Raw genomic sequence first — 21273 nt, forward strand, 5'->3', positions numbered from 1 at the left:
ATAAAATGACAATAATAATAATAATAATAGAATTAGAATATACAAAACAAGTGATGCACAGTGCAGTTGCTCACCACTTGCCAACCAATGCCCAGTTAGTTCCTGAGCAGTGATCCCTCCCAGGCCAACTCCCCCCAGTTTATATACTGGGCATGATGTCACATGATATGGAATATCCCTTTGGCCAGTTCGGGTCAGCCGTCCTGGCTATGTTCCCTCCCAACTTCTTGTGCCCCTCCAGCCTTCTTGCTGGCTGGGCATGAGAACCTGAAAAATCCTTGACTTGGTATAAACACTACTTAGCAACAACTGAAAACACCAGTGTTACCAACATTTGTCTCATACTGAATCCAAGACATAACACTATACCAGCTACTAGAAAGAAAATTAACTCTATCCCAGCTGAAACCAGGACAGTCTGGTTTCCTATCACTGCAGGATGTTGTTTTGTACTTTACATGTATTTAGGTAGCTCTATTTTTGAAAATAATTCAGTATTTTCTCCCCAGCTTCTAAGGAAAAATTGTTCGCAGTACTTCTGTCACTGGGAGCCCTGTCTTTATTTCCAGACTATGTTTGCTTGTGGCTTGGTGTATTTATGAAGAGCAGTCTTAATCCCGTTCTCAACCTTGTTTCATTGGCTCTGCAATCCAGGCTTTTAGTGATTTATCATAAGATAAAATGCTTGACTTCTGATGATCTGTAGCCTTTCATTTCACCTGTTTCAGTCTGAGGTGATCACTCTGAAATGTAAGTTATTGAACTTGCGCCCAATATTCCAGAAGAGGGTTTGCCAATATTTGTCTTCTGTTTTTACCTTCTAGGTCCATTTTGAATACTGGAAAACATAAACATGTTTGTATGACTAATTGTTTCTGATTTTTCCAACTATATCTTGGACACAGCCCTGACTGTATCTGCACAGAACACACACCCCCCCCCCCCCCCCGTATCTAAACATAGAAATAAAACTCCCCAGCTGTTTAGGGGAATACTGCAACAAAGCACAAATGAAGTGTTACTCTGAATACAAAAAGTTTATTGAATTGAGGTTATAGTGTATTAAGTAATATTGAAGTCAACCCAAATAAAGGGTAAAGAGAAATTTCATGTTGGGAATAAGGTAGCCTTCCTGTAGGCAAACCACAGTAGTCAGAAGATTGTGTCTTCATTGGTGCAAAAACATTAGAAATTCAATGTCAGTCCTTTCAGCTACTCTTGGCAGAGCATCATCTTTCTATGTTTCAGATTAGCCCTGTATCTTAATATTTAATCACCTTTTACCTGGGCAACAAATGCTCTGAACAATTAACTAGTCCCTCATATACATGGTATTCCTGTAACGTAATCTGAAAAGCTGAGTGCCTACATTAACTGCCAGTTCCCTTGAAGCTGATGTTCCCCTCCTAACCAAATCTTCTCTGATGGACTTGATTGTTTAATTACATTATTTTCCCTTAATAATTTTTATCTTGTATATGAACTTTGGCAAAGCGTTATCTAATGAAGAGTGGAGGAGCTTTAAAAATGTAATAACCAAATAAAAACTGGCTTACTAAAAAAATTAAAGTTTCTGAAACTGTAAGTAAATACATTTTGCATACAGAAAAGAATGAGAAATTGCACAGCCTGAGTTCAAAAAATTTAAATGTTTCACTAAGAACAAATGGTCTTATTTACTGCATTGGTTCAATTTCATTATATTGTCAGGATTGTAGAATTATAGTATTCTCCATCAAACACAGCATGTCAGAAAGAATTACTTTCAAAGTCTGAAGCTGTGCACAAACAGGGTCTTTCTGCCTTCACAACCAAAAATGCAAGCATCATGAACATTCAACACAAGAGTGGTCTGCACTTAGTCTGTATATTGCCAAACCAGCTGAGAGGAATCAGTAATGTTAATAGGCATTTAGCCTTGTCACACTGCAGGGAAGGTAAAAAAAGTGTGTGTGGGAACTGGTTTAATGCAATTGGTGAGCATGTTTCCACTGGCTTCCTAGAGCGGTCATATTATTGACGGTGCTTATTTCATCCTTTCTTTGGAAATTATGAAGGTGGAAGATCTTAGTTGCAGTTTAGTCATTATGTCTTCCTGAGGATTTGCCCACTGTGCACTGTTTGTGTGCTGTTTTCTTTCTGTTCCTCACTTCTGATTCTGGACGCATGGGATTTGTTCTAACATACCTGCTTTTGCTTCATTAGTTAGCCCTATGCATCTCTTTCCACTTGTTTAGAAAAAGTGTCTTCATATTGTTTAACTGGGTGAAGCTATTTGATTTTGAAGAAGTCAAATTGATATCCAGATGAAGACTGTTTACTTCTGAGTATGGCTCAGTTTTGAGAGAGAGGTACTTAAAGGAGAAGAAAAAATCAAGTGTAACTGAGATTGTATTAAAATTGTATTAAAATGATTTCAAGTCATATTAACCCATCTTAACATTTAGAAGTAATCAGTATCTCTTCTTTAAATACTTTTAAAATCCTTTTCCTTACAATATACAACAAATTATCCCTTTTTACTGCCTCTTGTATTTGCATTTTATAAATAAGAAATTATTTAAGGAAGAAATTTGGCTTGAAAGTGAGTGGAAACCAAGGTCTTAATTGTGTTTTGAGGATCAAGATGTTTTCACTTACATTCAATTCAAAGTGCCGTTTGTGTATCGTGTGACACATTTGAAAGGAAGACTGCAATTATATCTGTGTGTCTATACTGTTAACTACAAGAGGAGTGATGCTTATTGACAAGTGGATATAATATGGATGATTGTGTTAGATCTTTTCCAAGTATGTATATTTAAAGTGTAAGTTGTGTTAATGCTTTGACTAGCCATCCGGAGCAAAGGTGGTGGTGATGGTTTTGTGGGTGAGGAGAGATTATATTCACGTGGTGAGAATACTACGTCTGGTAGCCATCTGGCTTCTGAGTCACTGCCGCCTCCTTTACAATTTATTTTCTTTTTTTTTTGCTTAGTAGTTTTTACTATTCCATCTGTGTGGGTTTTCACAGCTAATAGTAGTTTTCTGGCAAAGATAATATTTTTTTAAAGTCTTTTTTTGTTGGGTTTTGTTTTGTTGGGTTTTTTTTCCCCTCCCTCTAAATTTTAGAGAGCTGAGAAAACAACTCCCTCTGCAGACAAAAATAGTGCTAGTTCAAATGTATACAGGGAGGATCCTACCAACTCTGCTCATTGCTTTCAGAGTGTAGAGCATGCATAATTCAGACTTTTTTTGTAAAGGTTTTTGTTCAGGATGAAGTAGTACAAGTAACAGCCAGACTACCTGCCACCTGTGATAATTATGACTTCAAAATGGGGTAGAGAGGTGATGTTTGCTGGATGAAAAAAAGAAAAAAAGTTAATACATGGTTAGTAATTAGTACTAACAGTAAAATACTGCTATAGTAGGAAACCTAGTATTTGAGTTTTGGAGAGGGTTTGGGATGGGGTTGGGGGGGTGGGTTGGTTTGGGGGCCTGGGTGTGTTTGTGGTTTTTTACTATAGCTGTTACTATTTGTGTGTTTGGTAGCACCACACTCAGTTTATAATGTTTCAGGGACTTTGTGAGGCTTTACCAGTATATGAGGAATGAGTTTCCACAGAAGGTTGCTCCTCAGCTGCATGTGTAGCAGAGATTTTAGTTGTCTCTTACAGCATTGGATGTGCTTAATTCAGCACTGTTGAAATGTGGAGTTTGCATAGAAAGTGTTCAGGAGTCCAGCTCCAATCGGCACAATTCTGTAGATCTCATTTCATTTTTAAGTAATCCAACACAGTGAACCAGTGTTACTTCAGCTAATCAGTGCTACGTTTGTTCTGTTTTTTTTCATTTTTAATGTTCATTAACATGTTTCATCATTGATTCTTCCATCTTTTCAGACGCATCTGTCTGAATAAACACTATTAATATATGTTGTGCTGTTAATTTAGGTCTGATGAGTAACAGGAAGAATTAAATAGCACAGATATTTTTGTGCAGGTGTTCTAAGCACAGTTGCAGGACCCAGAGCCTAGAGAATTACATAGCATAGTGCACAGGTGCAGAGGGAGTGTTCGATGAGAAAACTTCTTTCTCACACTGTCATGGATTTGGAAGGTCTGGATTGGGTGTGCTTCCTTGGTGCCCAACATAAGGCAGGTGTTTTCTACCTGTACAGCTATTTATCATTATATAATGGAACCTGGATAGCATTTAATTTTAAATTATTCTTTTTCAGTAAAACAACAGCTAGCCTTATCTCTGGCTCTGTTGCATGTGAGCTGTGTTTTCATCAGCTGTCAATGCACAGATATTACCAGTTTTCTATATATAGACAGAGAACTTTCTGTATTACCAGAAAGAACCTCTTTTGTAGAAAAGATCTTCATAGGCAGCTTACATAACCTTTGCTGGGATGAGTTAAGAATGAAATGTGTCTGTTGACGTGGTTACTATATGGATTCTGATGATCATGTAATCAAGAAGAAATTCTGAGTGAGGGGTGATGTCATAAATGCAGAAAGAGATTGGTCTTCTGCTGTTAAAAGGCTATCTTTTCAATACTACTGTTGAAAATACTGCAATAATGCTGATACCGAGACAACTCATGAGTTGACTTTTTCGGACTGATACACACTTCAGTTTTCCAAATTTGAGCAGTCTAGCCCCCACACATAGTGACTGTACTTGAGTGCCCAGCTGGTGCATTTTAAATTAGCAGTCATTACACCACTGAGTCACTTTTGATTGTTATCTGAAATTCACGAATGCTTTGTATCATTCACCAGTGGCAGGTTGTTTTAGCTTGATCCATGTGTTTCCATCCTGCTGGTTAAGACTTACCTCATTCTTTCTCCTAGTCACTAAAGAAATTAATTGTATTCAGTTTCTTGTGATCTTTTTGTAGGGATGTTAGTGCTCCTTAGTACAGTGGATCTACGTATGAGTATTTTTTTTTTTTTTTAAAGAAAAGTAGCATTTTTGTCCTGCATTTGCATCGAAAGAGATTCAGTTGTTTCAAAGCTGAGATGCCAAATTTGGCCATAATCCACTAAGGTAGTTCTCTTCCTGAAGTTTCTGCATTCCTTTTTAACTAGCCTCCTCAATATTTCCAGCTTTCCTTCTGTTACTACATCATTATGTTACATTTTAGAAGTGTTTCCCTTGTCCAGTGGTGATCCAGCTATGCAGTTTGTGGTCCTTCACTGGACTTGCTCTGGTACGTCCATGTCTTTCTTGTGTTGGGGAGCCAGAAATGGACGTAATGCTCCAGATGAGTCTCACCAGGGCTGAATAGAGGGGAAAGGATCGCCTCCCCTGCTATCCTAATGTGGCCCCAGCATAATGATACAGTTGTATAAATAGTATAAAAGCATAAATGTAGAAGTGTTATAAAACATACAGTGGTACAGTGTAGGGGCCAGAAGACTGTAAACGGGTAGGATTAGCAACAGCGTAATCTGTTTTGATACTGAAAAACATGTAATTGTGTAACCATATCCCATACGCTTTCAATTTGTTGGAGTAAGTTGAGTTTTGCAGGCAGTCCTCATGCATGAGGCTGAGAAGGACAACACCCTCCTGGGGCAGAAGGTAAATGATGTTTGTATTCTACTTGGGATATGTACTTGCAGAAAGAGGCAATTGCTAAGAAAGCAAAGGCATTCCATTTTGAAGGTTAAATATAACCAGGTAGTTGCACATGGAGTAGGAAAGGACTGTGTTTCATTTGGGGAACAGTGAAATCAACTGGTTTCCAATTTTTTTCACAGTTTATTTCTCTGTAGCTGTGGTACAAGCAAGAGCCAACCAATATCGTCTGCTACCAGTAGGAAATCTCCATGCCAGTCCTTACCCTTGGCATGTGGTAAAGTTGCAACTGAGCCTGTGAGGAGGAATTAACAGGAAAAATCTAATTCATGTTCAAAGGTAAACTTTGACCAATATTCAATAACAAGCATGAAGGTAAACCCTACGCTTTTGCTTATGTTGTGTCATTTAACTTCATCCTGTTTTCTTTGCTTTGCACTATTTCTGCAGCTGTGCAGGCAGGGTAGAAGTATGGAGATACCTTTAGTATAACTGTGTTTTGAACGCCATCTGTGTTAATAGCTTGTCTAGCACCAACTACTCTTGAAGTGCCTGCTTTAATTTTTATTTGATATTTGTAAACATTGCCTAGAAGGATGGGTTTCACTTTTTCAGGAACAAAAAAGTAGGTACAAAATGCAGTAGGGCAAATGTATTTTGTTAGCCATGGATTTGGCAGAATAAGCTCCCATGCTGGACATTGTGTCATCTTTCACTTGAGGCAATAATGATCTGCTTCCTAATGGGTCCATAGATGATTGTGCCCCCAAGAGAGTACCCTGGTAAGGTTTCCCCCCCACAGACTGTTTAAAAACACAGTAAGAACTGTACAGGAGCTGCAGTATTGGTCATCAATAAATGACCGTACAACAAAATAAAACAAAATAATAAATAAAACAAAACTTTTGGACTATTTTTAGAGAGGTGCCACCAGCTTGGCTGCTGGGCTCAGCTGTGCCCTGCCATGGCTTGTTGCAGAGATGGCCAGAACCAGCTGAGTCCGGCATGGAGCAGCTCCTACCTCTCCTCACAGAGGCCACCCCCACAGCCTCCACTACCAGAACCTGGCCACTGACACCCAGTGCAGTGACATATTGGTGTGATGCTGGTTTTCTCTCAGTAAGCTGCTGTCACTTTGCCTTGGGACAGGCAAATCCTTCCAGGAAGGAAACCTGACATCCTCCACTTGGGCAAAAACATGGTGCTTTTCTCTTATGGTTAAGGTGGTATTACATAATAACTACTTTAGAAAGCCCTGGATAGATGGCTGGGTTTGATGGGGGTTTTTTTATGGGGCATGGGGAATTAGATATAAAAACAGAAAAGAACTTTGTGTACCCTGATTATATTAACTAGTACTCTAATTGCATCTCTCAGAAGAACAGGGTGAAATCCTGCCAGACCCTTCCTTTCTGCCTCTCCCAGCTGGGCCTCAGTCGGTCCAGGTGTTTATACTGTATATTTGTTGCAGGTGTTTCCGATATGGTTTATGGAGGTGGCTTCTCCACTGAAAATTCAACTATAGAAATACTACAATAGAGGAAGCTAGAAATATCCTGATACCCTGCATCCTATGTACCCTTGGCTCCAAAACCCTAGAGACTGACCTTGAGTCTCTCTGAGTGCTTTCTACCATAGGCTCCAGTTGACGCCAGGGGCTCAACTGGCCCAAGGGCTACCACACATACTATCTCCTGTTTGATCTGTTCAGAGGTTTATCAGTGCTCAGAACCCCAGCTGAAATAGTTCTTCCGTTCTTCTTTCATGTCACTCGATACAGAGGACTTGCAGTCTGAAGGTAACCTGGAATATGCCTTCTCCAGAAAACCACAATGCCTAGGAAAGCTTGTGTTAATTATTTGTTAACTGGTAGGAATATGGCTGTTACATTATTGATCACATCCATTGCGATATGATGTCCATCTTACCATTTTATTCCCCAAAACTGGATCTCTTGTGCAAGTCCTTTGACCTTGCTTTGTTTTATGGCAAAACCAGCTTTCAGAAGGATTTGGATTATTCTTTTTCCTTTCTCAAACACTTCTTCCACTGTGTTACCCCATACGATGATGTCAATGTACTGTGGGTTTTGGAGGGCTTTACCATTTCCCTGTGCAATTGTTATCTATCCATGGAAATGGTAGTGCTGTGCTTCCATGTCTGGGGCAGTCAATTCCAGGTGTATTGGACTCCCCTCCATGTGAAAGGAAACTGTGGCCTGCAGTCTGCTGCCAAAGTAATCAAGAAAAACACATAGGTGGTGTGAATTGCAGCATACCAGACTGCCTTTCACTCCAGTTCATATTGGAGTTCTAGCATGGCCATGCAGCAGCACACAATAGTGCCATGACTGTTCAGGCTGTAGTAGTCCACTGTTAGCCTCTACCCACCATCAGACTTCCATGCTGGCCATATGGGACTGTTACAGGGTGAGTGAGTCTTGCTGATCACTCCTTGTCTCTCTCATCAGTTAATCAGTTAATCAGCTCATGTATGGGAACCAGGAATTCTCGCTTGGTGTGATATTGTCAACCATGTGCCTTCATGGTAGCAATCAACACCTGCTGTTCTTCAGCACACACCCCACAACAGAAGGATCCTCTGAGAGGCTGGAGAAGGTAGACAGCACAAGGTAGACACAGGCCCGCAGGTTTGGGGAGGAAGAGAGATACTTTTTGAACTGCTGGAGCTGGCAGGCCAATCTGTCCACAGTTGGTACCCTGATGTCTGTCCAGTCCATTATGGCCAGGGTGCTGGCACATGGTGTCGGTGTGTTCCATACAAACTTCTGCCATGTGGACCACATGCACTGGATTTTGTCCAGATCTTTGGAGGACTGGTTGTTGTCCAGGTTGCTGTAAATCACCTCCACCTCCACTAATTCCCTCAGATACTGGATACCTTCCTCAGCGGTGGTCCACTTGCCTTAGTAGCTTGCACATCTTACTTGAGGGGATACCTTGCTTTCACATGCAACAGGCACTGCCTCCAGAAGCTGTGGATTGTTGCCCCTTTGCCGATTTGCTGGTCCTCAGCTAGGGATCCCAGCTGCTGGGCTTCCTTACCCTCTAATTTCTGACTAAGGACCTCAGTATCCCAGTGGCATAGCAACCAGGTAATAATTTGATCGCCTGGCTGACAGCTATAATCTTTCTGCATAATGTGAGCATTTTGGTTATATGCAGGGAATTTTGAGAAACTGAAGGGCCATTGCAACAGGCAGGAAACATCTACCCCGAAGAAGGAGGTGGTGCCATTCTTAATTTCCCTACAAAGTTCCTTCTGGAGGAGAAGAGGAGAAAGGTGTAATTCTTCATTCACTCCATGAGATGATTCTCAAGAGTGTTGGGATGGCAGCTATATATGGGCCAAACACCAGATTAGGCTCAAGGCTAGTGCTTTTATCGTAGCTCTCACAGGCAAAGAAAAACAAAGTGATAACACAGCAAACAGCAAAATCTGAAAGTGGCCATTAACAAATCCTGGAGTTTGATGTACAAAGCCCTGGAGTTTGCTGACCTCAGCAGGCAACTAAGCACCTCCCAGCTGCTCACTCACTCTTCTCATCCCCCCAGTGGGATGGGAGAAAGAATCGCAACAGCAAAAGCAAGAAAAAAAACCTCATCGATAAAGAGTTTCATTAAAGTGAAGGAAGGAGGGGAAAAAAAGCAAGTGACGCTAAGACAATCACTCACCACCTCTCACAAGCAGACTGATGGCAAGCCAGCCTCTGAGCAATGGCTACTTTCGAAAGACTTGAGTTTTACTGCTGAGCATGTTATATGGTCTGGAATATCTCTTTGGTCAGTTGGGGTCAGCTGTCCTGGCTGTCTCCTCTCCCAGCCTCTTGTCCACCCTCAGCCTACTCACCCACGGGGCAGAGTAGGAAACAGAAAAGGCCTTAAGGCTGTGTAAGCACTGCTTAGCAATGACTAACGTACTGATGTGTTATCAATGCTGGTTTAGCCGCAGTTCTAGAAAATGAATGAAGAAAATTAATTCCATCCCATCCAGACCCAGTACAGTGGAGAAACTATAAAGTACAGCAGTGGTGTTGACAGGGCAAATAAAAGAACAAATACTAAGCTCTATTGTGTATATGTTAGTATTAGTAAGTAAGGCAAAAGAGCTGTAGGCTAGCCAAACATTTAAATACTTGCTAAACTTCAATGTATGAGCAGTGACAATGATACAATGATCGTGCTTTGAATGAACAGTGCCTGTGTTTAGCTGGATTGGAGTCTTCAAGTTGCAGAATCATTTACAAGCTGCACATAAGAAAAAAAATCAATAAAAATATGAAATGTTAAGAAAGAGAAAACCTTCCCATGTGCGTGATCAACAGCTTCTAGGCTAAGGCATAGACAAATGACAAATGCTGTTTATTTTAATGTGCGGTAGCTTGAATGTTTTAGCATTTTCAATAGTCTTTTTTGGAGCAGAGAAGGAAAATATGGTTTACATCACTTTGGAGTATATTCTAAAATTCTGTTTCTTTTTCTCCTTGGCAGATGGATGCCTTCTAGTCAATCAGTGAGTCCTGCTGCTGCTGCATGTCTGGCAGCATCTCTGAATGATCACATGACTCTTGATATGGATGCGGTCCTGTCAGACTTTGTTCGGTCCACAGGGGCAGAACCAGGTCTGGCAAGAGACTTACTGGAAGGTAAGCTTTCAGGAGACAAGTATTTCCTATGTTCACTGCTTGCTTAAAGCAAGAACCAGTCATAAAAAGAGAACTCTGGTCTACAGAAACTGATGTTTCTTAGTATTTTGACTAGTAAGTCAATTCTTGTAATGAGCTGACCATAGCTTATACTAAGCTAGGTGTTTTCAGCAAAAGCCTTAAAAAGTTCTTAGTGTTAGATTGCAGTATTTTAGGTTATTAATCATCATGCCCTAAAAGTATATGTGCCAGGGAGAGAGGGGAGGGGGATTTAGCTGAATTTTGTCATTTTCAGCTGCCTGAAGTAGTTGTAAATGTGTCGGCTCGCTGTGCAAAGCAGCAAAGTTTAGTCTGAAATGGACTTGCTGTAAAGTAATAGAGAAACCAGAGATACTTTTGGCGCCCAGTGATTAATATGCATGCCTGAACTTCACAGTATGGGAGTCAAATGGCTAGGTTGAAAAACATCTAAGAAGCCATATCAGGAAAATAACTGGGTCTTTATTTTATTGTAGTTGTTTTAAGTTTATAAGCTTAAAAGTGGAAAGACACCTTTGATATTTGAAGGCATTTTGTAGTAGTTGTTTTTGTTAATTTCTTCTGATGTGGGCTAACAACAATTGTGAAGATGGGAAGTTAGAAATAAGTAGGTAGTATCTATGTAAATTGCAAGGTGGTTCTGTGGGCTTGATACATGCACACTGGACTTTTTCCCTGAAAACTTTTTTTTTTAAATCTTAATATGCTTTAAGAAATTGTGTGTTACATCAAAGTAACTATTGAACAGCCACAGCAGACTTAAAATGTACATCAGGGTATGTATCTCATTTTTGCAAGAGCAATTTCACTTTATCATATGTGTGCTGAAAGTTTTAAATTTTGCTATAAATTCTTCTTTTACTCTGGGTTTTTCAGTAATAAGGAGTGATACATTATTAACACAGAGGTACCCACAATTCTGCAGCATTTCCCAAGTCATCTGTGTTACATGTAATAAAACCTTAGAATACCTAGCTGTGTATATCATCATTGGCTCACTCTATTTAAGAGACCTCTGTTTTGTCTGACTGATTTGCTCAACCTGTTGTTCTAGATTCTCTCTTGGTCTGTTTGTCTTTTTGAAAAAGACTGTCAGAAGGTTTTTCTCAGCAATATCAGGACTGATTGTCAGTTATTGTGCTAAGAGCAGCAGCAAAATTTGAGAAGTGTTCCTACATATCAGAGGTGGTTCAGAAAAGTTACTTACCTTGTTTTCCTTGCTATACCTTTTCCTTGCTGTAAAGGATAATGCTTCCAAATAAATATAGAATAGGATTTTTCTGTGTTGTACTTCTCAATTCTGTAAATGAATAAATTCACACCATACATATTAACAAAGAAATATGCAATAAGCAATTTAATTATTCTGAACAGGCTAATAGACATACGGAATTTATCAAGGTAGAAGGGATTGTTGCTAGTTCTAGACAAGATGTGCTCACAGGAAAGTTTCAGCACATGTAGTTGTGGCCACGTTTGGTGTAACAGCTTCTAGCACTGGCCATATCTTGTGCTGGGGGACAGTAATTGATCCAGTGGTTTCTCATTTGTTTAAAAAAGACACAGAAGGGACTGCTACCCTTACACCATTATAACTGTCTTCATAGTTGCCACAGTGCATAGATGCTCTGGGCTCTGTGAGCAGCACTGAAACCCATGAAGTAACTTCTTAAAGATAAACAATATTCAGAAGAGCAACCCCCACACCATGGTGCAAAAGGCTATAGCAAATGTATTGCACCTGGTCTTGGAATGATGATGTCTCTATAACATTTTCAATTCAAAATTTGGAAACAGGTGTGCAACAATATTTTTGAGAAATTTCAAGATTTGGTTGTAGTTTGTAGCCCTAAAATGACTGTCATAGAGAGCTTTGAGCCAAAAAACTTGCTTGTATAAACCCTCATTTCTATGTAATCACAAGTTTCGGTCAATTCTTCTAGGGTCCCGTTGCCTTTCTCTCTTTCTGATCTGCTCACAGATTCTATTTTCATAACTTGCTCAGGCTGAATGTTCATATCATGCTACTATGGAGTGTACACATCTTTTTCAGAGCCATTTCTAATACTGTTTCATTTGTTCATCTTTTTGAGGAAATTTCTTGAATTTCACTGTCCTGTAGGCAATCAAGGATACCAGTTTCTGCTTCCTTATCCAACTATTTTAATTGTTTTGCTTTGATTGTTCTGTGGATGCATTGGGACGGTATTGGGCACAATATGTGGTGTTCTCCCCAGCAACAAATCAACAAGTTGAATAACACACTGACCGTTGTACAGATAGCTAGAAAAATCTATACATTACACATAGATTGCATATAGGTTTTCTAAATTGCCAGAAGCTGTCCTAAATACTGGCTCTGTTGATGTTTCTATACTCTGCCTGTCCTGCTGGTAAAACCCCTGCAGGTTTTTTCTGTTGAACTTTGTATTGAGCACAGCTACTTGTCTCACTAAAACATTCCACTTGTTATGCTTGACACATATCTTCCAAAAAGTGTCCATATTGATTTGAAATGAAGATATAAAGAGATACACACATATATTGGTTCTAATTTATTTGTCTAGTTCTTTTTGCCAGCTATTAGTATCCTAAAATAAATAATACTATAAACCAATTGCTTTTCTATCTAATTTTGATAAGCTAAACATGTTGAGCTCCAAGTCTTGCTTTCTGTCTCTGTATTTTTTCTGTCATTCAAAAGAATGTATACAGAAATGTTTTGGCTATTTTGGTATACATCTTTCTAGTGCCAAGATTGCCTTTTTGCAATTACATTGTATATGCTGCTGTTTGAAACATCAAACTGAGCATAGACTTGACCACAAGCTCCCTGTGCAGGCAAACTTGGCCAAAGATACAAAGTTACCAATTCTAGAATTCTGTGCAGTTGCTTAACTGTTAAGGAGCTCAGATTTCACAGACTTAAGATCTTAAAGGCATTATTTTAATGGTGTGAGAACTTTGTCATGCACGTCTGAAAATGAATGTGAACGCAGACTTTTAAAACTGCATCAAAATTATAAATAGGTTTGTTTTTCTTAGTTCTGTCTAAGAAATTAATTTTATTTTCATGACATTGCTATGTTTACATTTAGAAAAGCCTTTTATCTGTCTAATCAGCCACTCATTGGTGGATAAAGTTGCATTAGAAATTGGTTAGTTTGTGTTTGTCCAATGCACAATTTGTGTTTCATTCCTACTTTTCATAGGTTACTTGCTCTTTGCTATTTATGTGATACAGCCATGGGAACTTACATGTACAGACTTGGAGAAAGTACAAGTAAGGGTATGTGGAGGCAGAAGGGGGTTAGCACATAGACCTACACTTTAGTAAGTCATCTGTCTTACTGTTTGGGTTTTCTTAAGTATTGTAAAGAACCTTCCTTCCATTACAGCTTATTCTGATAATTTGGTAGATTTATAAACAGCCCATTTCTGCTGTTAAAGAAAATTTTTGAAACTTGAGATTACAATCTGATACGTCGTAGAGCTATGTGTTATGATTGATTCTGTGATTTTTTTTTTCATTAAATTGTATATCAATATTTCAAAACTAAGGCCTTTTCCCAACTGTTCAATATAACAGTGGCGATATTTATGACTGGATATATTTTGTAAATGTACACCATTTGCATTAAATAGTAATTAAGCATAGCAAAGAACATTAGATTTATAGTCATGTAGAGTTATGTAACTGGCATATTGTAAAGAATCGATTATGCATTGTTTTCAAGCAGAGGTTTTCACAGCACAAAACCATTTACCTTATTACTCATGTGCATCTATTAAACATATACAATCATATGAGTAATCAAAATTTATTCCACTCTCTGCTGTGCTATGGATGCTTAGTAGCTCTTTTTAATGAGACCTTGGAATGACTTTATGGCTTTAAAGTGTGAATACTCTTCTATCCCCTTTCTGCCCCCAGCTTTTTTTTTTTCTTGCTTTTGAATATCCCAATAACTGCATGCCCACTTCTAGAATGAGAACCCAAGGCAGCTGAGATCATGAGAAAAATCCTTTCATGGGGATTATGTACAGCTAACCCAAACAGCATCTTATCTCTCTCAATTCAGGAGGCTCTCATCTACCCTTCTCTGTACTAGTATAAATTTTTTCTTGTGCCCACAGTGTGCTTGCATGCCTGAGCAATAGCCAAGTGAGCTATTTCTGGGCTGAATTCTCCAGATGACCTGTCTCCACAGCAGAATCTATCTTCTATCAGAAGCTGCAGTGTTCTTTGTTCACTCTGTTAGTTGCTAGCAGTGTCTTGTGCATAGAACACTTCATGCTTGTTTTTGGTTGCTTGTTCTTCGTGGTACCTTTCTGTACTTTTTATACTGAAGGGCTTTTTCTTCCTCTACTCAGCACTCCTTGCTTTCTTTGTCTGAATGCTGTCCTGGACCACCCAGACTACTTCCATCGTTCTTTTCAGTTGAAAGAACAGTTTTCTACCAGCCTTGCCAAAATTCTTAGCTACTATTACGGCTGAATTATTAAAATGGGAAGCACAGTTCTTTCAGCTAGGTTACGATTACAAGACTTCGGAATGTTCATTCTTGTTGTTTAGGACTCCAGGGAGGAGACTTCATTGATAGCTATTTATACCTTCATCTCTAATCTTGCAGAGACTTTAAAGTAAACACCCAGCAGGAATTACCTTTTGAGAGCCTGCACATCTACAGATAACTGTCCTCAAATTCATGGCATCTCCAAGACATCATAAATCCTCATGTTTTTATGTTAATAATTACAAGCCAACCAAAGAATGATGAGTATGTCCCAATGCAAATAAAAGGACACCAAAAGCTATTTGCTGACTGTACCGGATAATAAGTAAAATCATAGGTTGGGGAGAATATATTAGCACCACATATGTCAGCAAATTACAGAGTAGAGAGTGACTGTGACAGTTGCTTGACTCTCTGAGTAGCATTTGATTCAGGGGATGTGGAAACTGGATCTGACATTACACAGTGTGATGGTTCAGGAATCAGATATGCTTGAAGCAGATCCCTTTGTATCAAAAACATATGCTACAGACCTGCAGACCTGAGATCTTGTCTCTCTGCACTTTCATTCAGGAGGAAGTAAGACTGTAGAAGTTTGTCTCTCTTCCAGAAAAAAACAACAACAGATTTATTCAAGCAACATGCCTGAAAACAAGAGCATTCCCATTACTGTAAATCTTACTCTAGCAACCTTTCACATAATTCCTTGAGACAAGGGCTTCATTTTGAACTAGCAGCATCCAAGAGCACAGTGTGAACCTCTATATATTTTCTAAGTTTAAAACCACTTTTTAAAATTGCATTCAAATATCACATTGAGTCTTGTGCACCAGGACAAGATTATTACCAATTCTTTTCCCCTGTATAGTCTTCCAAAATACATTACCCCCTATTTTTGAAATTATAGTTGTTGGTATTACTATCCTGTCTTTCATGAGGAACTTAGTAGCTATAGGAAACTAGACGGTTGAAAGACAATCAGATACTTTAAAAAAAGGACACAATTTGGGGCATAGAAGGACACAGTTCATTCTGTATGTCCTAGTTTCAGCTAGGATATAATTAACTTGTGTTGTTTTTGCAATTAAGATTGCAAATTCTTGAGAAATCACAGACTGGGACAGTTGTTTATCAGTCCCCTTGTGGAAATAAAGACAGCATGAACCTCTACAAATCTGCTGGAGAACCTGAAACAGTTACTTCATTTGCTCTTTGTGACCTGACCTCGAGTCCTGCATATGCCACTTATATGGTTTTTGTAATTTCAGTTTTATGCTATGCATTCAGTAATTGCTTTTCCTGAGATTACGTATGATTGTTCTAGGAAGCATTTGTCATTATTCTATTATTTGCTGATGTCAGTGCCTCATTTTTCAAAAAGGTGAACAGATCATAAATTTCCAAATTTAAAGCATTGAAAGGGATTGAGTCTAAAATGAGCCCATTTCCAAACTTTTATAGATAATTTTTCACTTTAAAACTAACCTATCAATTGCTGTGCAAAAGAACTGAAAGAAGTGTAATGTGAGTATTATCATAATAAATTATATACCAAATCCCAACCCTTTTTCCCCCACCTGTAAGAGAAAAACTGGAGTTGTTTCAGACATGAGAGTTAGGTGAACACAGCATAAGGTGGGGAGAGCTCAATGGAAGGTTTAGTATTGCTTTTTGCCTTGCTCTTGCTTTGATGGAATGAAAATGTGCTGAGTTGGGGCCATCTAGATGCTACAGGATTTCCATTAATTACCCAGAGATCTGTATTTCAGCCCTCACTTAATTTTGAGGATAATGGGGAAAAAAACAAGCAAACACACAGAAATTCCTAATTTTACTTAAAACCAGGCTTAAATAAAAGCCCATGCTCAAGTGGTTAATATAGACAGAGCAATTTGACAGTAAATGCGACCCAGGTGAAAGAAACAACAATCTTAGCAAAATAGTTTGAAAAGCAACCCATGCTGGTAGGCATGTGTATTGCTGTTTTGTACAGGTTTAAATTAGGATATGTATTAGATTAGTGTCACAGGAAAATGTGAAATCAGCTGCAAGACTCTCCAGATGTCATCTTTGTATATGCATGCTTGTTAATGGCAGCCAGACTCAAAGGCACCTCAAAGTCAGGGGAAAGACTTCTTTGCCTCACTAAGCTTTGGGAAAATTCTTAAGCATAAACAGATAGGTCTGCATGGTAGAGGGTTGATTTATCTTCAGCTGTGTTTGATCTCCGACTTCCCCAATACCCAGGAATGAGGAGGGCATGTCCCTTTTCCTTCTGGATAGTCTAGGCTGGTGCCTTGAATCTCCCATGCATAGAACAGCAGTAATGCTTGAGTTGTTAAGTATAACGTACTTAAAATGTGGCCTAAGGCAGAAAGAAAACCATTAAAGAAAATAGTTTAATCTTTAAAATAAGTTATGCTGTATTTCTTTACAGTGCCGGGGTTGTAGGTGTGGATGAACTTGGAGATTACTAATAAATCAGTTAGAAAACAGATTAGTTTTCAGGAAGCAGCAGGTGTGCAGGCAATAACCACTTGAATATAGGGGGAAGGCATAGGATGAAATATTTTTAAATGCCAACAGTATAGACAACCATCAGGAACTAGAGGATTTGTGAAATTCACTGGCAATAATAATAATAATAAAATAAATAATAAAAACATTAAAAAGAATCCAAACTGCATCAAAAAAATATACTTAACTGAAAAACTGCCCTTTTCTTTGTATAAATGGTTTCATTTATTTATATAAATGATGTAGTATTTCACCATTATATAAAAGTAATTGCTGTCTGTTTCCAGCTTTATATAGCGCTTAATCGAGGTATACATAGTTTGCCATTAATTCAGAAATCAGGAGGTCGGCTTTACAGTCATGAAATGTATGCGGTAAAGGAGACTGACCGCATGGAAAATGACAGAGATGCAGTAGATAGATGTCTCCTCAAAGAATAGTCTATATAAGCAAAATTCAAAGAAAAGCATGTAATTAATGCAGAGGGAGAGAGAAATTTACAGTACTGTCATGTGATTGAGCATACAAAGCTAACTCCCCCAAAATAGTCTATTCTCCTCTCCTGCAGACAGTTCCTTTTTTAGTTCTCTTGTGGAAGGCTTGGCAAATGGAAGAGGAAGTTGAGCTGCTACCAATGTCTCGTTACACAGAAATCAAAATTGTCATTTCCAGCTGTCTGTTCAGCTTTGAGTGACTGTGCATTCTAGCAGAAAATGAGGCAAATGTTAAAATGTCCTTGCTACATTATTTTCCTTTGAGAATATGGACCAAAATTAAATACTATTTTAAAACCTATGGTCTAATTTTATCCTAGTTTTGCATATAAGTTTTTTTATAAGGAATAAAGCTGGTCTTGAGTTCCTCATCTTATTCCTGTTAATATTTGTTAATCTACTTCATGCGAAATAGGAAGAAGTGACTGCATTTAAACTGAACTTGTGGATTGCTTTATTAGCAGTTGGTTTCTAAGAACAGACTTCCTTACATGGGAAAGAAGCTGATGGTAGACTTCGTATCCTAACAGATTGTAAAATATGGGGGATTTAAATTTTTATATATATAAAAAAAATTAATCATTGTGCACTGGCCTAATGGCACAAAACGAGGATCATTTTATGTTGGTGAAAACTAACAATCAATCAACAGTCTTGAAAGACAGAAGCTGCTTATCATTTCTCCGAATGCCTTTCTAGCATAGTCACCTAAAGCTCCTAGGTTTACTAAATAGCTTGTATCTGGTAAAAGATCTCCTAGCATTATCAATGCTAGCAAAAACTGAAGAAGTAAAAGAACTTTTGCAGTTGAAGCTGGAATTGCTAGTTAGTTAGATAATAACTCTGCCTTGTGCCTGTAATCACAGTTTTAAATATTTGGATAGTCCTATGGAACAAAAAGTCCTATGAAATTGTGAGGGTAAAATGTCAGAACTCTTCTAGTTCAGAACAGTTAATTGTAACTTCACCAGCACATAAAACTATAAACATAAGCTGCATTAAAAAGATAGAATATAAAAGTTAGTCAGGTTCAGCTGAGACATTTAAATAAAGCCTCCTGCAAAGATTTGGAGAAGATATTAGAATGACCGAACAATGTCCCTAGTTGTGTAAAGGTAACAATATTTCCATCTGGTCCTAAATAAAATTCAATATTTCATATAATTATTGGCAATTATGAATTCTCTCAACCAACAGCATCTCACAAAATATCATCCGCCCTGATACACAAGTATGCAGGGAGAATTCCTGTCAATGACAAAGTACATTAACCATGCTCAGCTTTTAATTTCTGTTGTGGCAAATGTGAACATTTCCATTTCCTAAATATACAGGGTATCAGGAGCACAGAAATGAACTTTAAACCTAGACAGGACAGACTTGAGCTTGACAGGAAGAGGAAGAATTTCAGAGGCTTTCCTCTGTTTTGGGAGAGCTAAATCAGTTCATAACCTTCAGGCATTTTTGAATTCTCCTGTACAATTGAATACCCATGTAACCCCAGGAATAAAAATTGTTCTTTTGCTGCAGTTGCCCATAAGTTGGTCTGTCTTAGGCACATCCTTGTTGATGAGGAGCCCTTAATGTAGAATTCTTGGGGACTTGATTATTTGATATTATTTCATCGAAGTGTAAAATACACAGAAGTGTGAATCCCAGTAGATTAGCAAGAGATCATCATAAATGCATTAGCCTGGAGTGTTATTTTCTGTGTTGTCTTCAAATTGAACTTACAGGTCCATTTCATAGATCGTGTCTTGATATTCAGTGCCTTGCTCAGGTTGGTTATTCTTCTCTACCTGAAAGTTAGCTTATTGCCTTCTATGTTTATGTTGTTCCATATTGTCTAGGTTCCATTGGGTCAAGTTGATGACTTGTGAGTCAAGAGGATAAGACTTGTACTAGATTTATGCTATGAAACATTGTGAGGACTTGTCTTGTTCAGACCTAACTGTAAAACACTGTTACTCATTTCTCTCAGCCTCTTAGCCAACACTTTCAGCTAAGAACTTTTTCCTGTGTTCTTGGAGGGAAGACATAACTGTCATGGTCGAGATGGACAAACGACAAGTATGCATTCTTATAGTACAAGCAAAGAAGGGTTTTTTATTACTACAAGCCAGCAAATTTATACCCATTATACTTGTTACCTTGTACATATGTCTGTCCCTTATTGGTCAAAAAGTTGTCAGAAGTTGTTTTTCTCACCCCTCATTGGGTGACTTTTTCAGGTTCCTTATCACAACTGCAAACGGTCAATACATTCCTTAAACTTAGTTTCCCAGGCATGCTTCTCATCCTTTCTTGTTCTCTCACGGGAACACTGTAATCTTGTCAAGGTCAATGTCCTCCCCAGGCCCCTCGGTCCAGCCAAGGTCCTCCACAATTCCCCCTTTTTGTTTTTGCGCCAAATATGCCATGTGAATTGTCCGCTGCAGGGCCCTTTGCAGCAAGGACAGCACACATGGGAGGATGCTCAGTGCAATGATAATAATTGCCAATATTAATAATCCTGTTTTCAATACTCCCTTTAACCACCCTCCAATCGCCCATTGAGGGAACAAGCCCTCCAACCCAAAAAACCCAACATCTTCTGTCAGCTTCTGCACCTCCTTTCGCAGCTGTTGGATACTCTGGGACACTGACACCGAATGATCGTACCGTTAAGGTTTTCACAACTGTCGCCATGGGCCAACAATAGAAAATCAATAGCTGCTCTGTTTTATAGCATAGCATGGCATATAGAATCTATATCTAGCAATAATCCAGAAAGAGCTTGTGATGCAGCATTGCTTTGTGTGCTTAGCCAGCATCCCTCTTGGCCCATAGCATTTGCAAGCGTTACCCATATGTTCACCTTGGGCTGCGATGGTACCCATATTGCAACCACTACTCTGAGGAGACTGCAGCAGGCGATGACACTTCTAAGTAGGGTTTTACCAGTCGTGCCGGCACCCATCGCGGTCCAGTATCTGTGCAGACACAAGCATAATCTCGACCCCAGGTTAGTAAGTCAAAAGGTGCAGACCATTGACCCATCTGCAGGTCCCGTATCTGAACCTTAACCCCAGGGGTCACACCAGATATACTTGTCAATGACCCAAAATGATGCAGCATTGGTGGTTGTTGAACATCATCAGTGACCTGCAAAAAATTTAATACATACGTGGCCTTGTTAAGTCGAGCCTCTGGGCCCTCACCCATCATTCCCCCTTTTTGTTTTTGAAGCATATGCTTTAGAGTTCCATGGGCGTGCTCTACAATGCCTTGTCCTGTGGGAGAATGAGGGATACTGGTGACATGGGTAATTCCCCAAAGCTGCAAAAAGGTAGTCAGTCACCTTGGTAGAAAGATAGGCTGGACCGTTGTCAGTCTTAATATGCTGAGGTACATGAGCCACAGAAAACGCTCATTACCAGTGTTGAATAACATCCCTTGGCAGCTTCATCTGTATGAACGGTGGCAGTAA

General features: G+C 39.0%; 1 protein-coding gene across 7 annotated transcripts in view; it reads left to right on the plus strand.

Moving 5' to 3' along the window:
* The window catches only part of OTUD7A (OTU deubiquitinase 7A), a 154520-nt gene that overhangs the window by 81692 nt on the left and 51555 nt on the right, over positions 1-21273 (plus strand). For 5 of the 7 annotated variants that reach the window (XM_069798019.1, XM_069798017.1, XM_069798023.1 and 2 more), the window contains 2 exons: positions 5754-5910; positions 10083-10237. In XM_069798019.1, the coding sequence (XP_069654120.1) occupies positions 10087-10237 (151 nt within the window). In that variant the 5' untranslated portion in view covers positions 5754-5910; positions 10083-10086. The remainder of the gene's footprint in view (positions 1-5753; positions 5911-10082; positions 10238-21273) is intronic. The other 2 variants (XM_069798020.1, XM_069798021.1) reach the window with 1 other exon arrangement.

Source organism: Haliaeetus albicilla, chromosome 12, assembly GCF_947461875.1.
Source record: "Haliaeetus albicilla chromosome 12, bHalAlb1.1, whole genome shotgun sequence".
Lineage (NCBI taxonomy): Eukaryota > Metazoa > Chordata > Aves > Accipitriformes > Accipitridae > Haliaeetus > Haliaeetus albicilla.